This window comes from Anabrus simplex, chromosome 1 (genome assembly GCF_040414725.1).
Source record: "Anabrus simplex isolate iqAnaSimp1 chromosome 1, ASM4041472v1, whole genome shotgun sequence".
Lineage (NCBI taxonomy): Eukaryota > Metazoa > Arthropoda > Insecta > Orthoptera > Tettigoniidae > Anabrus > Anabrus simplex.
In genome coordinates, this window is record NC_090265.1 from 957740761 (window position 1) to 957768556 (window position 27796).

General features: G+C 39.5%; 1 protein-coding gene across 5 annotated transcripts in view; it reads left to right on the forward strand.

Moving 5' to 3' along the window:
* The window catches only part of GluClalpha (glycine receptor alpha 1), a 670611-nt gene that overhangs the window by 584910 nt on the left and 57905 nt on the right, over positions 1 to 27796 (forward strand). For all 5 annotated transcript variants that reach the window (XM_067136739.2, XM_067136737.2, XM_067136738.2 and 2 more), the window contains one exon: positions 976 to 1217. In XM_067136739.2, coding sequence (XP_066992840.1) covers positions 976 to 1209 — 234 coding nt within the window. In that variant the 3' untranslated portion in view covers positions 1210 to 1217. The remainder of the gene's footprint in view (positions 1 to 975; positions 1218 to 27796) is intronic.

Below are 27796 nucleotides of genomic sequence, written 5' to 3' on the forward strand. Positions count from 1 at the left end.
ATCCGGTCGAGCGACTGAAAACAGGCTGTGGATTTTCTTTTCATTATGTCAACTCAGAAAATTTAAAAATCGAAAAGAACTTATAAAAATAGACGCACATTTGTTAATATGTAATTTTAAAGCACTCCGAATAACTTCGCAAATCAAGATTCTACTCTAGAATCATCTTAGTGGTGTGGTGATCATTGTTTTAAGAGGAAGTAAAAATTTCCAATAATCCTCTCAAAACACTAATGAGGTAAAGAAATGGGAGAGGCTCGAACCTTCAAAGAATGTAGGTATCGGAAAACGAAAAGAAGGGCCACGAAGGGCGTGAAAATGAGACTCCCTAGGTCGCTCAAACTAATACCGGCGGGATCGGAAAAGACCAAGAGTTTACCAAGGGAGGTCGGATAGGAAGGACGAAAGTGAGGAGACTAGCACAAGTAAGTGGAAGCATTGCCAAGCTAATCTAGGGGAGCCGTAGTTGCCAGCATATGCTCCCAATTTGAGAGTTCCTGGTCCCCCTTTTAGTCGCTTCTTACAACCGCCAGGGGATACATATCCTACCACCCCTACCCACAGGGAGATAATCTCGTTTCGACGCCACAGATGTATGAAAGAAATACTGTTCATTGTTGCAGCACTAGTGACAGCTAACAATTTCATCTTCAATGTAAAAGCAAATGTACACTTTTGCAAAGTTGTAAAGCAGAAATAACAATCCTAAGAAAATGTAGAGCAAGCACGTAATTTCTCATTTGTATGTGTGCAATGCTTCGCGTTTAAGGATTAAGAGTTTAAACAACAATTCTGTACAAATGACAGCTTGTTATCAGTAAGCTTTGCCCGCTCGGTGATGATAAGACTGCTCTTCTATAATCGTTAACATCCGGAGAAACTGTAACGCTCAAAATGTTTCAACAAATGATAGATGAAAGTTAACAACAAATATATAGGAGGAGGATCGCGTTAATGCTCTAGTTATACTTGCAGAAGCCGCTGGTTCGACACCCTGGCGACGCCTTGACCCTGGAGAAGGTGCGCCAGTGCGAGATCCATATGCAGCCGAAACGAGAGAATTGCTGTCGCACATGGCTGTCCAAATTCCCGACACGCTCCAAGCGCATAGACGTCATCTCGAGGATCACCTTCCCGCTGGTGTTTGCCCTGTTCAACCTGGTCTACTGGTCCACCTACCTGTTCCGCGAGGACGCCGAACGCGAGTGAGCGCCCAGGTCAGTGAATTCCTTACTCTTGTGGGCCTATCATCTGCAGTGAAAGTAATGCTCGGGCCGCAGCTCTATAAACTGTAAGTCGATTATAAAATTAAATACCCTCATTAACCTACCCCCAATCCCGTAATCCCTGGTTATAGCCAACACGTCTTCTTTCCGTACTCTATCGTACACCTTTCCTAGATCTACATACAAAACATAAGCATGACTGTCTATTTCTCTCGTTGCGTTTATCAATGACTTGAAGCATATTGAAAATCTAGTCAAGATGATCGTCTGTTGTCTGTCGTGTGTAACAACACTGGTGTTCATCCAAATTACTGTCCACCATTGATTCCCCCGCCCTCTATTCTCAAATGCGTATGAATACTTTTCCTGTATGATGATCAAAGGAATAGCTCGATGATTGTTGCAATCCTTCCAGTTCCATTGATTATTGTTTGTGCAATCACCGTCTTTAGAAAGTATATTCAAATTCAATGCTAATACTTTTTGCAATATGAAGCCGTTTTATCTCTGCCTTCCCGAAATATTTTACCATTTCAATTCTAATTTAATCTACTCATAATGCTTTAATTGGTCTTACATCCCACTGTCCGGCTCCATGGCTAAATGATTAGCGTGCTGGCCTTTGGTCTAGGGCGTCCCGGGTTTGATTCCCGGCAGGGTCGGGGATTTTAATCTCAGTTGGTTAATTCCGACGGCTCGGGGTCTTGGTATGTATGTTGTCTTAGCATTAGAAATCATTCTAGGTTAGGCTCCATGCTCACAGCCGCGCAGGTCGCTTATATGGCGTCAACTGGAAAGACCTGCATCAGACCTCTCCCGAGGCCACACGCCATAAACAAACATCCCATTATTATTATAATCTTGGCCACCATAATGGCCAGTATTGGGTCCGTATTGACTTCATCACAGTAAATAGAGAGATGGATAATCCGCCTAGTCAATACTATGTACTCTTACAGTAGTGGACAAAAATTATTTCATTGCTGTTCATTCTTGAAAATTTTAAATATATATATATATAAATGAATGTTTGTATGTGTCCCTGTATGTATGTATGTATGTTTGTATGTATGTAAATGACACATCTTCTACACCACTGGAGCAAAATCAAAGAAATTTGGTACACTCATAACACTATCTGGAGATGAGCACTGTGGGGGTAAGCCATCCCTAGCACCCTTAGCGGTGGGGGGTAAGGGGGGTTATATATAAAATTAATAGAAAATAGTCTTGAATACATAGTTTCCGGGTTCGCTGACATGAATAGTCACACGCCGGATTTTTTAAAAGTCCAAGTCAGCCCCCTTCGTGAAGGGGGGGGGGAGAGTGAGTGATATATAAAAATAATTGATAATAGCGTCGAATCCATTGATTTTGGGGTCGCTGAGATGAATAGTAACACTCCGGAAATTTTTAAAATCCAAATTCAGCCCCCTTTTAAGTGGAGGTCCGAGAGGGAGTGATACATAAAAGTAATCCAAAACAGTGACGAATCTATAGATTTCGCGATCGCTGAGGTGAATAGTGACATTCCGGAATTTTTTAAAGTCCAACTTCAGCCCCCTTTGGGGTGGGGGGCGAGGTGTTAGTGATATATGAAAATAATCGAAAATAGTGTCGAATCCATACTTTTCGGGCTTGCTGAGATGAATAGTGTCACTCAGGATATTTTTAAAGTACATGTTCAGCCCGCTTTGGGGTTGGAGGCGTACACATATTACCTACTATCTGGAAAATATACTGTGGGGTCAAGACGACCCTAGAAACTCTAGGGAAGGGGGTCAAATATAACCTATATTAATAAATGGAAGTCAGTTTGGAACGATCAATATACGTAGTACACTGTACTGTATATATAAGTTAAGGTATACAAATTAAAATTGACGTGAATTAATGAGGCACTTTCAGGCATCCTAGAAACTTAAAACATGGTACCAGAGAAGCTGATGACTTCAGGATCCCTAGAAAAATAGAAAATTGTCCAAATACTCTGAGGGGCCTCGCTGGGAGTCTCAAATTTGGGGCTCATCATAAAAACGCATTCGGATATATTTATCCTAAACGATAACCTATAGGTTTCATGGGTTTAAAAGTTTCCTGAAAGTCCTAATTTTTGATCCCCCTCGCCATAACAAGATGGCGGCATAATCTGCCAGACGAACTAGAAAATTGAAATTTAGCTAAATTATAGCTTTTAGCCCGTAACCGACGGAAAAATTACGAGATGTTTAAAATGTTTATTTTTTGCCCCCAAAAATATTGAAATATGGATGCAATTTTAAAGACGGGGAAGACCTTCCTTTTGAGGTATTTGGTGGCTAAACGGTAAGTCGTATCACAAAACGGATGTCACATTCTTCATTCAATTTGGAGTGATCTACAACTTTGGTCCTATGACTTTTTGTCGTATCTTTATCCCTTATACGTTAAATTTGGCTCTATTTCTGGATTGTACGTATTTTTTTGCAATTTTTACACGTATAATTGGTAGTTTGATTCACTTATCCGAAAGATAGGATCATCAACTACGTGAACCTTGGCCCACGCAGTAGCTATGTATGTACCAAATTCTATGTTTGTAGCTGTCATATATGTGTCCAAAAAATAATTCACTGTGAGAAAACCTTACCAAAATTTCACCGTATTCATCATTTCTAACTTAATCTTACCCACAAATAGATGAGATACAAGAACGTATCATAGGACCAGCCATTTAGACTGTTATATTGGCGTCTTATCGTAGGCCTACAATCCTTTTGACGATATGATGTACCTTTTAGAGCAGTTAATCTTCAAATGAGTAAAAATGCACATATTTTCGTATGTCGATCTATATTTATTCACTGAAGTCGATTTGTAACGATCCAGAAAAGGTGTGCGTGGCTTTGTAATTAATACTTTACAAATCGATAATGACTCTCAGCAGGAGGGCGTCTGCTATTGTAATCAGTGCTCCCCACATCGACTTTAACTGGCAGTATGAATGGGGTCTTTCTCCAGCTCCTGTGTGCCATTATAATTACTTTCCTTCTCGATTTGACTGGCAGAAGGCCAGGGAACATGTACTTTTTTTTCGAAACTCCTTCACCTGATTGTGTTTGGTAGTAGGCTAGGGTGCTCGCCATTATAAACAAATTTACCCTCTAAAATGTGGTTGACGTTAGGCATAGTGGCCTGCTATTATAATGGAATCTCAAAATCTCGGTGTTAGTGGCAGTAAGCTGATTGGCATTAGGAAAAGGGGTCTGTCATTATATATTGATAACAGCACAACTTAATTTTGACTGGCTCTAGGGAAGGTGCCTGCCATTACAATAAAAATTCCCCGATTGTTATCTGTCTGGAAGTAGGAAATGGGGCCTGTCATTGCAACGAAAACTCCCCAAATATATTGTGACCGCGCAGCAGGCAATGGGGCCCACCATTACAATGAAAATTCCCAAATCGATTGCGAATGGCACTAGGTAAGTGGACATGCCATTATCGTCACAACTCCGCAACTCGCTCTTTACATTAGAAGCAACGTATGTGGACCTCCCTATGCTGTTTCTCGGATAACGGTGTGAGACATTGAATTTAAGAGATCTTATTCACTGCATGTACAGTAATTTACTTAGATATCTGTATACAATATAGAATACCGTAGCGAAGCAAGGGTACCTTCGCTAGTTCAATATAAATGTGTTTAAGGTACAAACCCATTCTTAATTAGGTTCATAATAGCGTAGATGTATACCTCACAGTACATGCACTTTTAAAGAAGCACTTGACTAGGCGGATTATCCGTCTCTCTATTTACTCCCACTAATTACTTTTGCCCGCCTGTTGCCATTTCTTGATGGATGCAGTATTTTTGTATCCGTCTCTTGGCACAGGCCAGAGTAAAGTGTAGCTTCCACCGAAGTCCCGGTCTCATCCATGGCTGTGACAATATGGAAGCTGCTGGAGTATGCGTGGTGCTGAGTAATGACATTTGGAGCACAACTAGTGTCTGAGTGTTATGAAAGGTGTTGCTCATAGGATCAGTCGTGCTGCAGTAGCACCTTCTGGTCCAGTGAGGAAAGCAATGGCAAACTACCTCATTCCTCGTCTTGCCTAATACACCTCATTTGGGCTCTGCCATTGGGTTTTGCAGTTTCCCTATAACTGCATAGCCTTTGGTGGTGCTATTTGAGGATCCAACCAGCCTCTGAGCTGATGACCTGACAGACAGACAGACAGAACTACTTTTGACGGTTCACGGGGCAGAATCATTTGACACTGTATTTTATTTATTAGTCTACTATCCTCTCCACTTTCACTTTTCACGCGTAATATCATTGTCATCTGCTCACTGTGAACTCTGTTCTTCCTGTCTTCAACAAAGGACTTCCTTTTACATTCATACTATTTCAAAATGTTCGATCTATCCATCCATGGATACGATGCGATCTACTGTGTGTTCACATGATTCAACCCAAAAGGCATTAACTTGCATCTCTTCTCCGTCCTAAGATTATTTATTACAATTTTGAAATATTTCCCTGTCACCTGACATAATCTTTCCAGATTTCTCCCAAAGTCTCTTATGTTTACAAATTGTCCTAACTTCATCATTCTGCCAAGCCGTGTGTTCTTTCTCCATCACTTCACACTGTTCTTCCAAGTCATCTCTACTCTTATAGTTAAAGACAAAGACAAAGTCACCTCCGTACAGGCCATGAAGGCCCTTGGAGGAGTGGAAGGTAAAGGCTTCCACCATTGGTAACCACGGCACGTGATGGGGTAGCGTGGTTAGCTCTACGCCCGGCCGCCTTTGCCCCCAGGAATTAACGTGGTACTCATTTTTGGTGTAGGCTGAGTGAACCTCAGGGCCATATGCACCTCCGCAAGTGGAAATCTCGTTTCTTAAATTTTACGACTTCCTGACGGGGATTCAGACCCACGTCCTTCCGGGCGAACCGAGCACGCCTTTACCGCCTCGGCCAGGCAGCCCCTCTACTCTTACAGTAGTGGATAAAAATTATTTCATCGCTGCTCATTACTTGAAAATGTTGTATTCAATATAAATGTCTTTAAGACACAAAACCAGGTATTGTTCTTAATTAGGCTCATGGTAGCGTAGAAGTATTCCTCACAGGACTTACTTATGTAAAAGTGGGAATTCTAAAGAGCATTTTAGAATACACACTACCGGGCGAGTTGGCCGTGCGGTTAGGGGCGCGCAACTGTGAGCTTACATCCGGGAGATAGTGGGTTCGAACCCCACTGTCGGCAGCTCTGAAGATGGTTTTCTGCAGCTTTCCATTTTCACACCAGACAAATGCTGGGGCTGTACCTTAATTAAGGTCACGGCCGCTTCTTTCCCCACTCCTAGCCCCTTCCTCCCCCATTGTCACCAAAAGACCAATCTGTGCCGGTGCGACGTAAAGCAAGTATTAAAAAATAGAATCACAGTATGCAGAAGGAGCTACCCATCGTATAATTCACACATGTGAAGCTCTAGCCCACAAAAGGTACAACGTACTTGGAAGTATATTAATAATAAGGAGAAGAAGAAGAAGAAATCATCTGGCCTCAGCTACTGCGCACATACATTTTGATTTTACGTCGTGTAAGCTGCCCGTGCGTCAATTTCGACGCTCTATTTTATTCTGCCAGATAGTTTTCATTCTCATACGACATAGTTGGTCTGAAAACAGACCGATATAAAGATATTTTCGTCCGAAAGTCGATTGCTTTCTTTATTATATCGTTGATCACAACTGTAAGTTTACTACATTAGCTTTGCTACAGCTTGATTCAATCTCACTTTGTATACTAATCCTGGGAGAATACACATCCCAACTACTTGAAATGATCTACATGTTTTAGTCTCATATTCCCCACTGGACCTCCAGTCTTCTTACGTTCCTTCCCTTCTAGTCATGGAAAGGCTAATTTTCGCATTGTACTCTCGCTGCACCTCTATTCCAATTTCCGAGGTAATTTAATTTGTTATGTTTTATTTTAAACCAGCACATTTAGTTTCTGCGTTTCTTAGCATTTATTTCTCTCTTCATCATCATCATCATCATCTGTTTACCCTCCAGGGTCGGCTTTTCCCTCGGACACAGTGAGGGATCCCACCTCTACCGCCTCAAGGGCAGTGTCCTGGAGCTTCAGACTCTTGGTCTGGGATATAACTGGGGAGAATGACCATTACCTCGCCCAGGCGGCCTCACCTGCTATGCTGAACAGGGGCCTTGTGGAGGGATGGGAAGATTGGAAAGGATAGGCAAGGAAGATGGAAAGAAGCGGCCGTGGCCTTATGTTAGGTACCATCCCGGCATTCGCCTGGAGGAGAAGTGCGAAACCACGGAAAACCACTTCCAGGATGGCTGAGGTGGGAATCGAACCCACCTCTACTCAGTTGACCTCCCGAGGCTGAGTGGACCCCGTTCCAGCCCTCATACCACTTTTCAAATTTCGTGGCAGAGCCGGGAATCGGGCCTCCGGGGGTGGCAGCTAATCACGCTAACCACTACACCAAAGAGGCGTATTTCTCTCTTACGACACAAAATTACGAAACTGGTTACAAGGCATGTCCATATTACCCAACACTTTGATACGAATTCAACTGTTGTCACATAAAGTCACTTTTTCTCCTCACTCTACTGCACATTCATCAATGAAAATATATGCTGGGCATACTATAACTTAGAATAAAGTCATCAGTTCACAATACTGCTGCTTAAGTCAATTTCATTTTCGGTCTATATGGTTGCTCTTAAGCTCTTCTAGAATATTCTTCAGCTGTATCCATTGACTAATCTGGCTACTTGGAAGAATGATTAGGTTCCCGGTCGGATCAGGAAATGTAGCTACGTCCGGTGGATTCGTCTAGTTCGGAATCTGGGTGCTTGTGTTCGTCTAATGCACATCATTTAAAAACAACACATCACACTACTAGTCAGCATAGAAACACGCAACAATCAATACTTTCCTCTATATAAGTATGACCTCTAGTGCTGACCCTAAGAAACTGGGAAAAGCCAAGAAGAAGAAGAAGAAGAAGAAGAAGAAGAAGAATCAAGAAGCATGTATTACACTCTTGCAGCTCGCACCAGGCGATGAGAGTGTAATGCATGCCTCTGATTGTATGTCCCTCGCATTTTAATATGTTATCGGAATTAATTTTTACTATCATTTTTTATATAATTCACTTCCCAATGTAGATAAAAACCATGTGGATAGCCACAACAAACAGTTTTAAATTAACCTATAAATTACTCAAATATGTTTCTCCACACCGATGATGGTTGCTCTGTGTGATATTTCGAAATTACATAGTCCTTCCTCAATCTCAGAAGTGAGAAGAGAAATGCCTTCAATAAATTTATGTCGATAGATAGACTGGCGGGCTTAACTTTATAGATTGGCAGACTGAACATATGTGCTGATATACTGTAGTTTACACGATCTCGGTGGAGTAATTATATGACCGTACCAGAGTTTACTAACTGCCTTGTACAGGTTATTCCCTTCACTAACTCAAATAACAGGAAGTTTACATTAGATGCATGTTGTTCCACTTTGCAATGTAGTACTTCTTTACTGGAAAGATAATTATCTCTTTCTAAGACTGAGAGCAAGCTGTAAATCGATAAAGTGCAGGATGGATAAGAAATACATAAATTGATTTAATGTTCCATAAAATCAAACCTCTCAGTGATATCAACATGGCTTACGCGCCGTTAAGTTGTGGAGCATGGAAATTCAGTGAGACACTATTGCAGATGATAGTACTACTAGCTGCCTGCTGTCATTTCTTGATGGATACAGTACTTTTGCATCCATCTCTTGGCACAGGCCAGAGTAAAGTGTAGCTTCCACCCAAGTCCCAGTCAACATCCATGGCTGTGACAAAATGGAAACTGCTGGGGTATGGGTAGTGCTGAGTAATGACATTCGGAGCATGACTAGTGCATCTGGGTGTTATGAAAGGTGCTGCTCATAGGGTCAGTCGTGCTGCAATAGTACTTTCTGACCCAGTGAGGAAAGCAATTGCAAACTACCTCACTCCTCATCTTGCCTAGTACGCCTCATTTTGGTGCTGCCATTGGTTTTTGGGGTTTCCTTATAACCGCATAACGTTTGGTGGTGCTATTTGAGGATCCAACCAACCTCTGGGCTGATGACCTGAGAGACAGACAGTACTACTAGGCGGCCAATCTGCGATTGATACAGAAAAGTTAAATAACGGACTTTCTCTTACACTTTGCTTTACGTCGCACCGACACAGATAGGTTTTATGGCGACGATGAGATAGGAAAGGGCTAGGGTGGCGAAGGATGTGGCCATGGCCTTAATTAAGGTACATACCGGGCATTTGTTTGATGTGAAAATGGGAAACCACGCAAAACCATCCTCAGGGCTGCCGACAGTGGAGCTCGAACCCACTATCTCCCGAATGCAAGCTGACAGCTACGTGACGCAAACCACGCAGCCACTTGCCACTATTTGCGTAAAATCAAATATCCCTTAGGGTCGTGATTATCAAAACACGTGCTGTATACTTACGTAGTTCACGAGAGTCCACAAGGATGAGTTTGGAAGAACAAATTCTGCAGTAAACTGTTCAGAAAATGTGTTGAAAGCGAGTGAAAATGAGTCCCAATTAGTGTAGCGTGTACAATAAAACCGCAAGATCAAACGTCAAGATTTCTTACATGGTGGAAATACTGTAACGTGATGATGTGAAGATGAAGATGATGATGATGATGATGATGATGATGATGATGAAAAGAAAGAGAAAGAAGACGATTTTGGCGTGTGAATCATTCTTCAGTTGTGCTCAGACACTCCCGGTACCCCATTTCACTTCATTCTTCAGTCACGAGTCATGAACAAACAGAATGTTCTAATATGTGGGACTGAAGGCCATTGGTGGAACATTTATGCGTTCCTTCAAAAGTTAATGTTTGTTTCTTTTTTCAATTTGAATTACATCGCACTGACAAAGATAGGCCTTATGGTGACGATGGGATAGGAAAGCGCTAGGAGTGAGAAGGAAGCGGTCGTGCTCTTATTTAAGGTACGGCCTGATATGAAAATGGGAAACTACGGACAACCATCTTCATGGCTACCGATAGTGGGATTCGAACCCACTAAGTTAATGTGTTCTGTGCTGTGCTGTACGAGATATATGGTCCTTTCTTTCTTGAAGAAAGATCAGTGAGTTGCCGCAAAAATCCGAATTTTAATTATTTAGTTGATGTCTCAACTTCGCCAGGACAGAGAAAACACTTATTTTCCAATAGGATGGAGCACCGCCTTATTTGCTCCGGCAAATTATAAAGATATGGAAAAGGCATTAAATCGAATGAACTACGGAAAAAGAAATAATAATAATAATAATAATAATAATAATAATAATAATAATAATAATAATAATAAAGAAGGCCAAGATAATAACGTATATAAGGGATGAGTGATGACCAAATTGCCGGTGTTTTCATGGATGAAGAAAAGCAACATCATTTCAATTTCAATTTCAGTCACTACTGATCTGCATTTAGGGCAGTCCCCCAGGTGGCAGATTCCCTATCTGTTGTTTTCCTAGACTTTTCCTAAATGATTGCAAAGAAATTGAAAATTTATTGAACATCTCCGTTGGTAAGTTATTCCAATCCGCAACTCCCCTTCCTATAAACGAATATTTGTCCCAATTTGTCCACTTGATTTCCAACTTTATCTTCATATTGTGATCTTCCCTACTTTTAAAGACACCACTCAAACTTATTAGTCTACTGATGTCCTCCCATGCCATCTCTCCACTGACAACTCGGAACATACCACTTAGTCGAGCAGCTCGTCTCCTTTCTCCCAAGTCTTCCCAGCCCAAACTTTGCAACATTTTTCTAGCGCTACTCTTTTGCCGGAAATCGCCCAGAACAAATCGAGCTGCTTTTCTTCGGATTTTTTTCCAGTTCCTGAATCAAGTAATCCTGGTGAGGGTCCCATACACTGGAACCATACTCTAGTTGCGGTCTCACCAGAGACAAATAAGCTCTCGCCTTTACATCCTTACTACAACCCCTAAATACTCTCATAACCACGTGCAGAGATCTGTACCCTTTGTTTACAATCATATTTATGTGATTACCCCAATGTAGATCTTTCCTTATATTAATACCTAGGTATTTACAATGATCCCCAAAGGGAACTTTCACCCCATCAACACAGTAATTAAAACTGAGAGGACTTTTCCTATTTGTGTAATTCACAGCCTGACATTTATCCCCGTTTATCATCATACCATTGCCTACTGTCCATCTTACAACACTATCGAGGTCATTTTGCAGTTGCTCACAATCTTGTAACTTATTTATTACTCTGTACAGAATAACATCATCTGCGAAAAGCCTTATCTCTGATTCCACTTCTTTACACATATCATTGATATATATAAGAAAACCTAAAGGCCCAATAATACTGCCTTGAGGAATTCCCCTCTTAATTATTACAGGGACAGATAAAGCTTCACCTACTCTAATTCTCTGAGTTCTGTTTTCTAGAAATATAGCAACCCATTCAGTCACTCTTTTGTCTAGTCCAATTGCACTAATTTTTGTCAGTAGTCTCCCATGATCTACCCTATCAAAAGCCTTAGACAGGTCAATCCCGATACAGTCCATTTGACCTCCTGAATCCATGATATCTGCCATATCTTGCTGGAATCCTACAAGTTGGGCTTCAGTGGAATAACCTTTCCTAAACCCAAACTGCCTTCTATCAAACCAGTTAATAATTTTGAATTCAAATATCTGGAAAGTCTAATCGCAGCTGATGTAAAATATACGAGAGAAGTAAACGCACGAAATGCATAGGCAAAGTAAGCTTTTTAAAAAGAATGCCTAATAATATCTAAGACCATAAACTTGAAGGTACGAAAGAACTTCGTGAAAAGTTTGCTATGGTGTGTTGTAGACTATGGGTCAGAAACATGGACCCTGCGCAAAGTATAGGAATTGAAACCCAGGACATGTGAGATGTTAGTACTGGCCGTGAGGTTAGGGGCGCGCTGCTGTGAACTTGCATACGGGAGATAGTTGGTTCGAGCTCCACTGTCGGCAGCTCTGAAAATGGTTCTCCGTGGTTTCCCATATTCACACCAGGCAAATGCTGTGGGCTGTACCTAAATTAAGGCCACGGCCGCTTCCTTCCCACTCCTAGCTCTTTCCTACCCCATCGTCGCCATAATACGGTATCGGTGCGACGTGATGCAAGTTTTAAAAAAAATACATATATGATTGGAACTTGTATTCTCTATAACTTTTTTTACGGTATGTAATACCTTTCGATAGGACCAATAACATAGGTAATTAAAAAACTAAATTTAGGCACCTTCCCCTAAACACTTCATCCATCGTGAATAAAAAATAGTTATAACGTAGACTGTATCACCTTACTCCCCGACTCTATACACCGATTTTCGTTAAATTCTGTTCACCCATTTTCGCGTGGTTCGGCGTTGATATGGACTTAGCAACTAAAATCGAAATTCATGACTATAAATCTGTTGTCATAGCCGGTACGGTAAAAATGTATAAGACATAAATGATCGCAAATGTAATTCTATATAACTTGAGTTATGTAGTATTTACCGATAGGACCATTAATAACACACACATTTGAGAATTAAGTTTTAAGCCTTCCCGTAAACTACTATAAACATATGTAGCCTATATTGTAGTGCATCATTTCCCGACTTTACATTTAGATTTTCATTAAATTCTCTTCAGCTATTTTCTCGTGAAACCCGTACAGACAGACAGATATGTCGGAAAATTAAAAAGTGCATTTCCTTGTTACTGTGGACACGACCGATAGAGAAATGCCATTATTTTTAAATTCTGAGCAATGTACAGACAAAACTGTTATTTTATATGTAGAGACATCATGGAAGACCGGACAGAAATTAACTACAGTGGTCCAATGCGGTCGTAAAAGCACAATAATAATAATTATAAGAGAATAGCTGACGTAACCGTACTTCGCTGCGAAATTCTATATTGTGTATAGAATTCTATATCAAGTAGTCTACACGTTGTGAGATTTGATCAACTTGCATGGATCTTTACTTTACCCGAGAAACACCCTGATATTTCGGGATGATATGTAGTCTCCTACCCAGAACAATATTATCTTTCAAGTGATGAAAGAAATTTCAAAATCTGTTCGGCAGTTTCTGAGATTATCCATTACAAAAAAATAAACGCACAGTCCCTCTTTATATATTAGTAAAGATAATAGATACAGAAGGATAGATAAATATACTGTACAGATTATTAGAATTACGAAGAAAATACTGTGTTTTTCTAGGAAATATAACTTTAAATACACTCCAAACCAAACCCCATGGCACTACAGCTCTTGAAGGCTCTTGGCCTGTCAAGCGACCGCTGCTCATCCCGAAGGCCTTCAGATTACGAATCCTCTCTGCCGTTATTCTCGGCTTTCTAGACCGGGGCCGCTATTTCACAGTCACATAGCTCCTCAATTGTAATCACGTAGGCTGAGTGGACGTCGAACCAGCCCTCAGGTCCAGGTAAAAATCCCTGATCTGGCCGGGAATCGAACCCGAGGCCTCCGGGTAAGAGGCAGGCACGCTACCTCTACACGACGGGGCAGTTTTAAGTACACTCGCTGACTCCAATATTTAATAGAACTAACCGTTTAAGCAGGGTAGCACTTTTAAGACTCCCAGGCGTACATTGTCCTATAACTTACTTCAGTTTTATATCCCTCCAGGGCCCCAGTTAAGATACACTATAACAGTAGGTAGCCTGTATATTAACCAAAGGTTCCAGTTATAAGCTTGCTAAATTTGAGCACGTTCTATCAAGTAGAATGTACGTGAAAACTCTTAGAGATACGAAGAAAATGTCTTTTTAGCAAACTGAATTTCAAGTAAACGTTGTGCGCTCCATTGTTCAATATAATTAACCGTTTAGGCGGCGTATTCAATTTTAAATGTTCCAAGCGCGTTTCCCCCTGACGTGGTTTACATTTTATTTTGCTACATAGACGATTTAAAGGATAGCGTGATAATAAGTAGCCTTCGGGCAGAATACACCCTTACCTTACCTTACCGGGCAAGTTGGCCGTGCGGTTAGGAGCGCGCAGCCGTGAGCTCGTATTCGGGAGATAATGGGTTCGAACCCTACTGTCGGCAGCCCTGAAGATGATTTTCCGTGGTTTCCCATTTTCACACCAGGCAAATGCTGGGCCTGTGCCTTAATTAAGGCCACGGTCACTTCCCTCCCACTCCTAGGCCTTTTCTGTCCCATCGTCGCCATAAGACCTATCTGTGTCGGTGCGACGTAAAGCAACGAGCAGAAAAATAAGTAGCCTGTGTGTTAAGCAAAGGTATCAGCTATAAGTATGCTAAATTTGAGCTCCATCAGTCAAGTGAAAAAGCACAGACTTGCAAACGTAAGAACATGTTGGAGATTTATTATTGCTATCATTTTTCCTTAAATCACGGTTATTGTGGGAATCCTTTGATGTTCCGGGACATAGCCTATGTTATCCAAAACAAAAATTCTTTCGAATGGTGAAAGAAATTTCAAAATAGGTCCATTAGCTTCTGAAAGAATCCTTTACATGTAAACAAACTCACAGTCTCTCTTTATAAATATTAGTATAACTATCTGTCGTACCTGGTTTAGCTCGGTCTAACGACTACAAAGGCTCCACATTTCTGAAGTCCCTTGCCTTATAAAATAGCACACATCTTGTCAAATTATATTGTACAGACTTCAAATGATATGTCACAGGGCCATATGGGAATAAAGTAAGAATGATGAAACAGAGGAAGATTAAAACAGGCCGAGGCAATGAACTCACGCCTAAAAGTTTGTTAAATGAGCAGTATGATGCTGTGAATGAGACATCTGCACGCAGAATCTCTCCTTGGTCTAGCCTACACTCACGCCCGTGCCTACTTCGAACACCAAGCCTGAATTCTAGAACACTTGAGTTTCCATTGCCACGATTACGGCCGATAATTTTTTCACCTGATTCATACAGCGGTGGAGTGTGGTGTCAATATCTCTGAAACGGTTGGTTTTAGGGTCTTCAAATGCGTTTTTTTTCTTCACATCATGAGGCTTAAAATGAGCATCGTCTCAACCTTGTATGATAAATTCGGAATTGTGCCTGTATTATCCTATACTAACGTGCCAAACCACGGGAACCCTTTGATATTCCGGGATGATAAAATAGCTTATGTTACCTGTATTGATGAGATCTTCATTACGTTTCCGAATTTACGTTTTGTTTTGTTTCTTATGAATGCCACGCTGAGTGGCTCAGTTGGTAGAGTGCTGGATTTCTGAGTACATTTTGTAGATTCAATCACAGCTCAAAGGTGCTCAAATACACCTTGTGGTACAAACAAATTCTTCTGGTAATTCAGCGTCAATCAGTCAATCACAATCTTATAACTTATAAGTTATCAAGATGGCGAAGCGTATTGATGTGCATGAATTATATCGCAGTGCTGAAAATCACATAAATTTCATAAAGGAGGTGCTTAACTCTGACAAAAGGACCAACAAACAATGGAACAGTAAAGTACTTAATTCAGCAGATGATATCAAGAAAACTCTTACTTCATTTAAAGAAGAAAAACTCAAGTTATGGGAAGAACTTACTACAGCTGGAAGCGAACAACAGAGCTGCTCGGATGTTCTTCAGGTCACTTCACAGTCCGCTCAACCAGTTTCACAGAAAACAGCTAATGTTGTGCTGGTGTCACCAAAGGACGCTACTAAAGTTAAAGATTCACAACAAACTCTTAACATATTGCAATCTGAGACAAAATTGGCTTCGCTGCATGCAGGAGTTAAAAAAATAAAGAAAATTCTAAATAAGAATGTTATATTGGAATTAAGAAATAATGACGAGTGTAAGAACTTTGTAAACCATTTCCAGGAGACGGAATCTAACCTGTCTGCACGAATTATGATACCTGGAGTCGAGGTGGACTTTCCGGAGGAGGAGCTGACGGAAGCCATCTTGGAACAATATCCTCCAGTGAAACACAGCTTGCTAGATGCCAGTGCGTTCCTGAAGAAATGCTTTGTAAGAAATTCAAGGAATTTTGAAGTGTCAGCGAGTGTTTATAACGTCATAATGAGATCGGAGAGATTATATATCGGTTATTGTAGTTGCCCAGTCAACGATTATATACGCGTGATTCGGTGTTACAAGTGCCACGGCTTCAATCATTTTGCGAAAGAGTGTGTAAGTCCTTTAATCTGTTCTCAGTGTTCTGATTTACATGAAACAAAAGACTGCCCTAAAAGTAAAACTGAATGCATTAATTGCAAGAACACAAATCGGAAAATGTCTTCTAGAACAAGGTATGGACACTTGAAGACTGATCATCCTGCCACATCAACTGACTGTTCCATTTATCAAAGAATCGTAAATATTATCAAATCGAAAATGAATTATGGCTGAAATTAATATATATCAGCAAAACTTACATAAAACTGTTGTCCCAACGCAGGACTTATACGAAACGCGTAATTTAATAGTTTAAAACCGAAACCTGTATTAATACTTCTATGTGTGCAAGAACTGAACACCAGAGGGAACAAAGTCGTTGGATTTGGTCTGAACAGTACAGTTTTTTAAGGGGAAGCCAGCAATATTTATTTATTTCATCATATCTTACAGTAATTAAACCCATACCGACCTCGATAGCTGCAGTCGCTTAAGTGCGGCCAGTATCCAGTATTCGGGAGATAGTAGGTTCGAACCCCACTGTCGGCAGCCCAGAAAATGGTTTTCCGTGGTTTCCCATTTTCACACCAGGCAAATGCTGGGGCTGTACCTTAATTAAGGCCACGGCCGCTTCCTTCCCACTCCTAGCCCTTTCCCGTCCCATCGTCGCCATAAGACCTATCTGTGTCGGTGCGACGTAAAGCAACTAGCAAAAAAAGAAATATAATAAACCCATATATCCGTACATCTCATACATTAGTAACCCAGGCAATATTTAAATAAAAATAATGGAACAAAACAAAATTAAGCTCCTAATCGAAAACCTCGGCAAAATGGCAACACTGCATAAAGAAAATAAATGCCTTCGGCAATATAAGACAAAATAAAAAAATAAATAAAAACACACAGGCACTATGTGGAGGTTCATAACCTTCCCCCATCCTTTTGTGTCAGCAATACTTGTCTATTCTCTTCCTCCTCACACGTCACGCATCTGAGCAAGCAGCCATGTTCCCATATGCTCGACCTGTCTGCTTACTCTTAATCGTGACTCCCTCTACTGTTCCATCTTGCTGCACACACATATCGTTCATTCAGTCTGCTGAGTTGTGCAGACCTAAGTTGCAATAATCTCACTATTATAGAAAAAATGTAATTCCAAACTCGCCATATCTTCTTTTTACAATTCTCAAGTTACTTGGCCATTCTCATCTTCCACTTTCATCACACATAATGTTTTACTGCACATAAGTATTTGTTCAAATTTCCACTCCTGGTCCATTCATTCGCCACCCATTTTATGATTTTCCGTTCGTCCCCCTTTTTAAGTAGTTCTTACTCCCTAAGACTCAATAGCTTACTTCCCACTTTTAATGCTATGCATTCATTCACCAAGTGAAGGTTATTGTACACATTCTCCCACAATAAGCACCGTAACTTATCTGCACTTCTAGTCCATCCCTTATTTCTATACAGTCCCATAAACCACCATAACAAACCTCTTCTGATCTATTTATGTTGATAAGGCTTATTCTTGCAACTTGTGTAACTCTATTGTAAAGGCTGAGGCCCGGTTGTATAAAGACATCTGACTGGAGATCAATTAAGAACTTAGTTCTGAAAATGAACTGAGATTACGACTTCATTGTGTTGTATAAAACTGAACTCGGTTTACACATATGTAGTTCAAATGTAATCGGAGTTCAAAAAAGTGGACGTGGCAACACCGCAAAACAAATGAAATACGAAATAGCTCGGCCCTTTGGATAATACATAAATGGCGGGATTGACCTGGCCGTGACTGTAAACAAATGAAATACGAAACTGCCGTGACGGTCGAAGAAGGAGAAGAAGATCATATTGAAATCTCGCGAAGTAAACATGGAAAGAACTTCAAAGGAGCGTTCTGCGAATTTCACACCGAAATAAAAGGACGATCTGGTGGATATTGTACTATCAAGGTACAAACATATAATAGAAAATAAAAGAACCGATATGGTGACATCAAAGTTGAAAGAGAAAGCCGTTGACTTGTCAATTTAAAGAGATCTCTAACAACCATTTGAAAACTTCTTGTAGCATAAAACATACACATGGGTGACAGGGGATAATTTCTTTGAGTAGGTTTTTAATAGTGTGTCCCTTAACTTCAGTTCCAGTCGTTCCTCAATATCTTTCGAGAAACGAAATCTCGTTTTGAACATTTGATCACCCATTTCAATCATCGGATTCCGTCTGTACCGAAAGACGCGAGGAGCTCATCGTAAAATCAACTCTTCTTCATCAGACGAAAAGTCGGAATAATCTGATATCTCTGCTAAATAATATATATATATTACACAGTTGCTTTGTTTTGTAAACTTGAAACATAATTTAAAATAATTCATTATTGAAGCAGTATCATAAAACTAAGTAACAACAACGTGTTGGTATGGCAGTAAGCTATTGTTTATATGATATTCACATAACCTCACTTCTGAAAAATCGAGCGATCTTTAGCAATATTATTTAACTTCTAGCATTCAAGATATTTATAACTCATCTCGATATTATTAAGGTGCGGTATTCTTACGCAGATGCGATACAAGGAAACACTTCTCAAGTCTTCAGAGCTAGTTCAATGTTTAATATGAATGATAATGATCTAGGTTCAAGGAGATTAACCGACGAATATTCGCCAGTCAAATCTGAACTTAGATCGAGACGAGATGACCTTAGATTAGCGTTTATACAACGGAAAATCGAAGTTCAACTTGACTGGCAGCCATTTTTCCTCGTTAAACTCAGATCAAATGTTTTATACAACCGGGCCTAAGAGAACCTCTCTCTCTGCACTCTTCCATCATGCGCTGCCTTTGGGTGTCCTTTACCCTCTCTATTCTCTCTCTGTCTACTGTTCCCCTTTCTATTCCAAACTATATTCCAAATATAACCCACACTAATCCTATCCAAATACGTTTTAATTTTTGTAAGCTAACATTCCGCATGCATATGCTTCAACTGTGGCTGGTACGCTGCTTGCAAAACAACCCCCCCCCCCCTCTGCCCGTTTTAGGCTCATCCAATAGTTTGGTAGAACTGTACAGTTCTTACCAATAATAATGTGCAAAATAGCGATAGACCGCGTGTCGCAATCATAACAACTTCAACGTCCGTTTTTCGGTTGATACAATACTGTTCTCCTAACAGAGTTGTAGTGGGTGTTGATTTAAATGGTAGGACTTTCTATTTATGTAACATGTACCGTGAATCTAAGGATGACTTACGTGTTTTAAATGACCTCAACAAACTTTGTGTTGATTTGAAAGGCAAGCCCTTTTAATAATTGGGCATATTAATTTAAACATAGTATTCGGGAGATAGTAGGTTCGAACCCCACTGTCGGCAGCCCTGAAGATGGTTTTCCGTGGTTTCCCATTTTCACACCAGGCAAATGCTGGGGCTGTACCATAATTAAGGCCACGGCTGCTTCCTTCCCACTCCTAGCCCTGCCCAGTCCCGTCGTCGCCTTAAGACCTATCTGTGTCGGTGCGACGTAAAGCAAATAGCAAAAAAAAAAAAAAAAATTAAACATAGTGCATAGAGAAATTCTGTGACCGACAATCGTGGAAATCATTTTTTTTTCGATTTTTTCTCCCCCAATAATCTAATAACACTTAATGATGGACTAATTCCAACTTTCAGTCGAAATGATAGTAATAGTTTTATAGATGCCAGCGTCTGTCCACCTGCACTTTTAAAACACATTGTGAAATGGAAAGTGAGTGAAGCTCCTAGTATTTCTGATCATAGACTTAGTACTATAAAAATTAAGACAGACGTAAACACAGTTAGTGCTAATGATTCCATTACACGTAGTTTTAGAACAGAGAATGTTCAGTGGACTCAATTTTCAGATAGCTGCTCGGAAACTTGAAAGAAAGCAGAACAGGTGCTACAAGTGACTACGAGCAAACAATTTAATATAATGATAAATGGCCTTACACAAACTATATATATAATGTAGATGAAGCGCATCTTCCGAAATTGTCACGGAAACCTGTGAAAACTTACTGGTGGAACTCTGAACTAGATCGGATGAGAAAGATGGTCTTAGCAACATACAGGACATTCAAGCGATCTTCTTGTGAAATACTTCGTCGAGAATATGAATAGGCTTATAATAGAATTAAATTGGACTATAAAATAAAAGTAATTAAAACTAAAAATGAGTCATGGAAAGCTTTTTGCTCTGCACAAAAAACCAGTAACCCTTGGAACACTGTATATATAAAAATACGAAGATCTGACAATTTCAATAATACTATCATAACCTTGCAAACAGCGAGTGGGTTCACAACAACAATACAAGAAACATCAGAGGTACTTTTGGAGAAATTCTTCCCCGAAGAATCACAAGATAATAATTTTCAGAAATATGTCAGTAATTCCGCAAACACTGCACCAGACACGACAAATGATTCTCCCTTTACACTTTAAGAAGTTCAACGTGTAATCAACAAACAATGTGATAATAAATCCCCAGGAATAGACAGAATTTAAACCAATATAATAAAAATATCATAATGTGTACCCCAAAATTACTTTTCAATTTGTCCCTGAAACTTGGTGTGTTTCCTGACTGTTGGAAGTAAGCTGCAGTGAAAAGTATTCCAAAACCAAACTCTTCAAACAAAGCTAGTGCAAAATCGTATAGGCCTGTATGTCTATTGCCAGTGATAGGAAAAATATTAGAAAAAAGTATTAATTGATCGAGTGATGTTCAACCTGAGCAGTAACAATCTTTTAAATGACAACCAGTTTGGGTTCACAGCACAGAAGTCAACAGAGGATGCAATACGACTGGTAGTCGAATGGATAAAAGAGGTATTTACAAAAAGGAAGACCGCTCTGCTGATCTCGTTAGATATCTCAAGAGCGTTTCACAATGCCTGGTGGCCGAAAATATTACATCAGCTGAAGAAAAATTCCTGTCCTAGAAACCTGTGTATAATAATCAGAAACTATTTTAATAATCGAAAGGCAAAGCTCACAATGGGCGGTACTATATTTACCAAAAATGTCACAAAAGGCTGTCCTCAAGGTTCTGCATGTAGTCCAGGATTCTGGACAATTCTCTATGATGATTTACTGACTTTGGAATTACCCATTGACTGTCACATAATTGCTTACGCAGACGATGTCCCTCTCCTACTTAAAAGTAATGACGTTTCAAGTTTGATTTTTCGATCTAATACAGCGCTGAATATAATTTACAACTGGGGATTTGAAAATAAACTGGAGTTCAACCCTCAAAACGGCATGTTCATTACGGGGAAGAGAAAAGCTGAAACACCTGTAGTTCACATGAATGGACAAGCTATAAAACTGATGGATCAAATGTCATACCTAGGTGTTGTTTTAGACAGACTAACATTCACTCACATCAACGCTCTGTCTACCAAAGCTAGCAAATTGCTGGCTGGCTTCACTATTGCTACCGGATTGACATGGGGTCTTAATCCAGAAGTGTTAAAGACAATGTATCATGGAGCAGCTGAACTGTTATTACTGTATGGTGCATCTGCTTATCATAATGTATTGTAAAGAAAGTGGGTTCAAGCCAAAGTAGCCCAAATTCAAAGATGTTTTGTACTCAGAATTATTCGTGCATACCGTACAATATCCACAGAAGCAGCCCTTGTTGTGGCGGGAATCCCACCTCTTCATTTAACAGGCATTGCTAAAGCTGAGCTTACATTAAAAAAAGGTGTTTTGTATTGTAATAGGATCTTAAGGGTTACTCCTGAGCTGCAAGCATTGACAGCAGGTCACCCAAGTAAATTTGTCAATAATATTGTACAAGAAATGTGCAACACACAACATAATTACAATATTTATACGGATGGGTCCCGGATTAGCAAAAAAAAAGAGATGGGTGGCTTGTAGGATGTGCTTTTGTATTGATACATAATAACAAACACTATCTCCCTTAAGTTCAGTCTTTCAAGCAGAACTGTATGCTATACAACAGGCAGTTATGTGGATTAAGAAACACAGTTGTGCTGCGCAAATATTGAGTGATTCTCAGGCAGCTTTTAAAGCAATCCAAGAAAAACATAACTTTCATCCGGTAACTGTTAATATAATATCACACATATTAGGCTACAGTAAACATATCTGCATGAAATGGGTCCGAGGGCATGACGGAGTAGAAGGAAATGTTAGAGATGATGAACTTGCCAAAGCAGTTACTACTTCTTCTGACGCTTTGTTGATATATGAGAAGTGCCCTGTGTCTCTTGTAAAAAGGAAGCTGAGAGAGTATACACAAGATATGCGGAACAACCAATGGATCACCAGCACAAACGGCCGGCTAACAAGGGACTTGTTCTTTCCAAATATTCAACACAGACTACAAAGTAGGTTATTGCAACATGAATATATTACTACTCAGTTTTTGACAGGACATGGAAAGTTTGGATCGTATTTCGAGAATTTTAAAATCAATATTCAGAAGCCCTACAGCTGTACCTGTGAAATGCCACACACTGTTCCTCATCTATTATTTGAGTGTCCAATTTTTGACAGGAGTAGAAATGAATTATTAATGCGTTTAAACATGTGCAATATTAGATACCAAGCACCTCTCACTATGATATTTCATAGAAGATGCTGTTATAAAGTGTCTATTAAATTTCCCCACCTCATTTATACGTTGTCTCCATTTTAAATCTAATTTTCATATAATAACTTAGTCTCACTATCTATAGTCCTAATATACCAATGGTAAACTAGGGTTTGTAACGGAATATTCAAGAATGAATAAATAATAATAATAATAATAATAATAATAATAATAATTAATAATTAATAATATAATTATTACTCTGTACAGAATAACATCATCTGTAAACAGCCTTATCTCTGATTCTACTTCATTACACATATCATTTATATATGTAAGAAAACATAAAGGTCCAATAATACTGCCTTGAGGAATTCCCCTCTTAATTATTACAGGGGCAAATAAAGTTTCACCTACTCTAATTCTCTGAATTCTATTCTCTAGAAATATAGCCACCCATTCAATCACTCTTTTGTCTAGTCCGTTTGCACTCATTTTTTCCAGTAGTCTCCCAGGATCTACCCTATCAAATGCTTTAGATAGGTCAATCGCGATACAGTAGATTTGACCACCTGAATCTAGGTTTTCTGGTATATCTTTCTGGAATCCTACAAGTTGAGCTTCAGTGGAATAACCTTTCCTAAAACCAAACTGCCTTCTATCAAACCAGTTATTAATTTCGCAAACATGTCTAATATCAGAAATAATGCTTTCTCAAAGCTTACATGCAATGCATGTGAAGCTGACTGGCCTGTAATTTTCAGCTTTATGTCTATCAACCTTTTCTTATACACAGGGGCCACAATAGCAACTCTGCATCCATTTGGTATAGCTCCTTCATGCAAACAATAATCAAATAAGTACTTCAGATATAGTACTATATCCCAACCCATTACCTTTAGTATATCTCCAGAAATCTTATTCATTCAAGCCGCTTTTCTAGTTTTAAACTTTTGTACGTTACTGTAAATGTTATTGTTATCATAGGTAAATTTTAATACCTCTAGTATTAGTCACCTCCTCTATCTGGACATTATTCTTGTAACCAACAATCTTTACATACTGCTGACTGAATACTTCTGCTTTTTGAAGATCCTCACATACACACTCCAATTGTTCATTAATGATTCCTGGAATGTCCTACTTGGAACCTGTTTCTACCTTAAAGTACCTATACATACTCTCCCATTTTTCACTAAAATGTATATGACTCTCAATTATGCTTGTCATCATGTTATCCTTAGCAGACTTCTTTGCTAGATTCAATTTCCTTGTAGGTTCCTTCAATTTCTCCTTGCTTCCACAGCCATTTCTAACTCCATTTCTTTCCAACCTGCACCTCCTTCTTAGTCTCTTTACTTCTCTATTGTAATATAGTGGATCTTTACCATTCCTTACCACCTTTAAAGCTACAAACCTTTTTCCACATTCCCCTACAATTGCTTTAAACCCATCCCAAAGTCTGTTTACATTTCTATTTACCGTTTTCCACCGATCATAGTTAATTTTCAAAAACTCCCTCATGCCTGTTTTGTCAGCCATATGGCACTGTTTAATAGTGCTAATTTTTATACCTTCCTTTCACATTTATTTTCAACTCCGAGAACCTTAAAATTAGTTAATGGGACATGGCATTATTATTAGTATTTGTATTAGTATTTATTGAACATAACAGGCGATTTGCCCCGATACATGTTCATAAAGCCCCTTTCCATGCATGAACAACTAACAACAAAAGAAAAGAAGAGAAACAAGAGATTCCTTGGGCATGCCATGAGGTCCATTGGATACGCTGGAAACGTGACACTCCCAACGGAGGGTCACCACAGCTGTCATCCTTAGTCCATACATGCCACGTCCATCGTCTCCACTTAATATTAAGAAACAAAATAAAATGAAAAATCAAATATAATAAAATAAAAGGAAGAAATAATATTAATGACAATCAAAGAAGAATAAGTTAACAATCTACTGTTACTGTCCGGCCGTGTCATCACCCCTGGTGAGATGAAGCCACCCTCGCGATGATGACACGACCGGCCCTATCCGTGGGGCCCAAAAGAAGACCCAACAACCCTACCAGATGACAGTGCGGTTCTCTCACCATTCCATTGCGGCCAGCCACGTGAGGCTGGAGCCGCTCTCCTCCCGTATCCCGCCTCTCTCATGTCTCCTTTCTGTTACATATTTGGGGTAGGCCCGTCCTACCCCGTCCTCTTACGGTTATGTCCTGCTCTCCCTTGCCCATCACTCCTTGCCATCTCCTACTATGCGTAAATAGTGAGAAAACAGCACATGCCCAAATGTATACAACTGAGTTAGCTTACTACAAATAATAATATTATAATGCTCGTAATCTGCTGAGGCTACGTAAAAATCAGTATAAGAGTTACAGTAAAGTTAGAACAAATAATGGGACATGGGACCAAGAACATTATCATCATTCTTAAATAATACAGCTGATCACTGCTATGAACTCACAATCTTACCTTTCCTATTTAGTTCTCTCACAAAGTGCAATTCCTACATGATACAATTGATCACTACTACGAAATCGCAACCTTACCCTTCCTATTTAATTCTCTCACAAAGTACAATTCTGGGTACTTCCTCAATTTCCTATTCCTAGTTTTCTTTCTAAATGACGTTAATTTAGCATTAAAAATAAGAATTTACATTCATACTCGCTGTAAATCTTTTGAACTTCCAAGCTACAATACAATAGAAAATGTTTTCACTGCCGTAATTAAGAACTTTTCACCTAATGATTTTATACAATTTCCTTTTTGTTTTATTTTGTTTTTTGTAATCTTCATGTGCTGTGAATATCTCCAAGTTATCATTTGTGTTACCTGTAGTATTTTATTCCGAACTAGAAGTTTTTGTTATAGAATAGTCTGTGGTGTCTTCTTCGGTAAAAATCCGTGTATGTCAGGAAAGTATACAGAGACTTCTTTCAATAATTTAAAAACTATAAAATCTAGCAGAAATATAAAAACTGACTTGAAGAGAGAAATTTTCAGAGTGTCTACTTAAATAGATTACATGTTTATATGTTGTAACACGAGCGACGTGCGCATCGACCATTTTGTAGTGAAATCTGAACTCATATGACGTGCGGAAAAAATAAGTGTAACTTGCGACCACGGCATAGTAGCATGTATCACTGAGTGTCGTTAATTTCATCTACGGGATTTGTATCCATGTCAGTAATGATATCTGTGAGAAAATATTATGGGGTACGTGAACAATTGTGAAATATGTGTGAACTTTGTGAAATTGTCCGGAATTTCTCAGTACCTTAATTTTAAAAAGTTCAAGCCGACTGCAAATGTAAAAACGAAGAATGTATGAGTAAAAGGAAATCGAACAATCCAAAAATACTCGAAACTGAAAAAGTCCATGTACAAGGTAAGAAAGTCGAGGCAGGCCGAGCGTCAAAAGCCAGAACTGGGTATGTCCACGGATCCCGTATTGGTATCTACGCTCAGAGACACTCACGATATAATCAATCAAGATGATGAACCTTGAGCGTGACCTGAAAATATTCACAAAAGGTGATGAAAACCCACAGTTATAGCCCTTCAGGCAAGCAACTCAATGTTGAAAACGTCCTAGGGATATGAGCTACGATTTTTAGGTAAATAAAATATAATAAAATATGAGAATATATTCTTTATTTATTCTTAAATATTACAATCATTTTCTTAATCATCGAATGCAAAGTCTGTAGTACGTGTATGCACGAGCTTCACATTGATAAAACACCACTTCGTTCTAAAAGAACGTTCTATCTCGAACAGCGGCAGAAAAGTGAATAATGATTAAATGTTGACCGATTCTAGTTATCATCTTGTATATCCGTTGCTTGTGCAATTTCTAATAAAAGCCTCTTACTTTTCTTCATCTTCTGTTCATGCACCATGTTTCGTCTTCCGTTCATGAAGAACAGAAAAACGAATGGCTCTACGTGCGCTGAAATAGAGCGTGTAGTGCATTAATTCGACTGGCATCATCTTTCTGAACACGACATCCACAGTCGTTCCGTTCCTAGTACCGCTCCTAATCTCTTACTTGTGTACGTTAATCGATGTGTTTCATGTAAATAATTGAGGACAGTTTGAGCAGCTGGACTCAAATGGAAGTCGAAATTCAAGTCTCCACACAGGATTAGTAGACAATAGGAATAATATTCTGTTTTACTTAAATGAAGACCAATCACTCCTATGTAGAAACTCATAAGTGCTATGTTCATAAGAAATATCTGTAAATCTGCACAAATATTTGGTTTACAATAGAACGACAAAAGGGTGACCCTGTATTCTACACCGTGTTTGTCATAATATTTGACAAACGCTCAGCACACATCTCCGTAAGGCTTACGAAGTGTTTCGATCTCGATCTTGTGACGATACAAGAATCCGTCTCCACCCCTGTTGCCTGGTACATCGTTTTGAGATCTTCTGATACATCGTTAGACTTCTGCAGGAGTCGTTTCACCACTATCACCGGAATATCCTTTAGAATTAAAAATCTGCCTACAAGGATGGTCACGTGGATCGTCTCGACACGCCAGACCACCTCCTCCATTCATCCAAGTTTTCGACTAGACCAAGATCGACATTCTAGGAGGAAGGGTATCAGCGTTAACGTCCCGATAACGTGCGTGCAAGGTCTAAACGTTAAACGATGCCATTGTCATCGC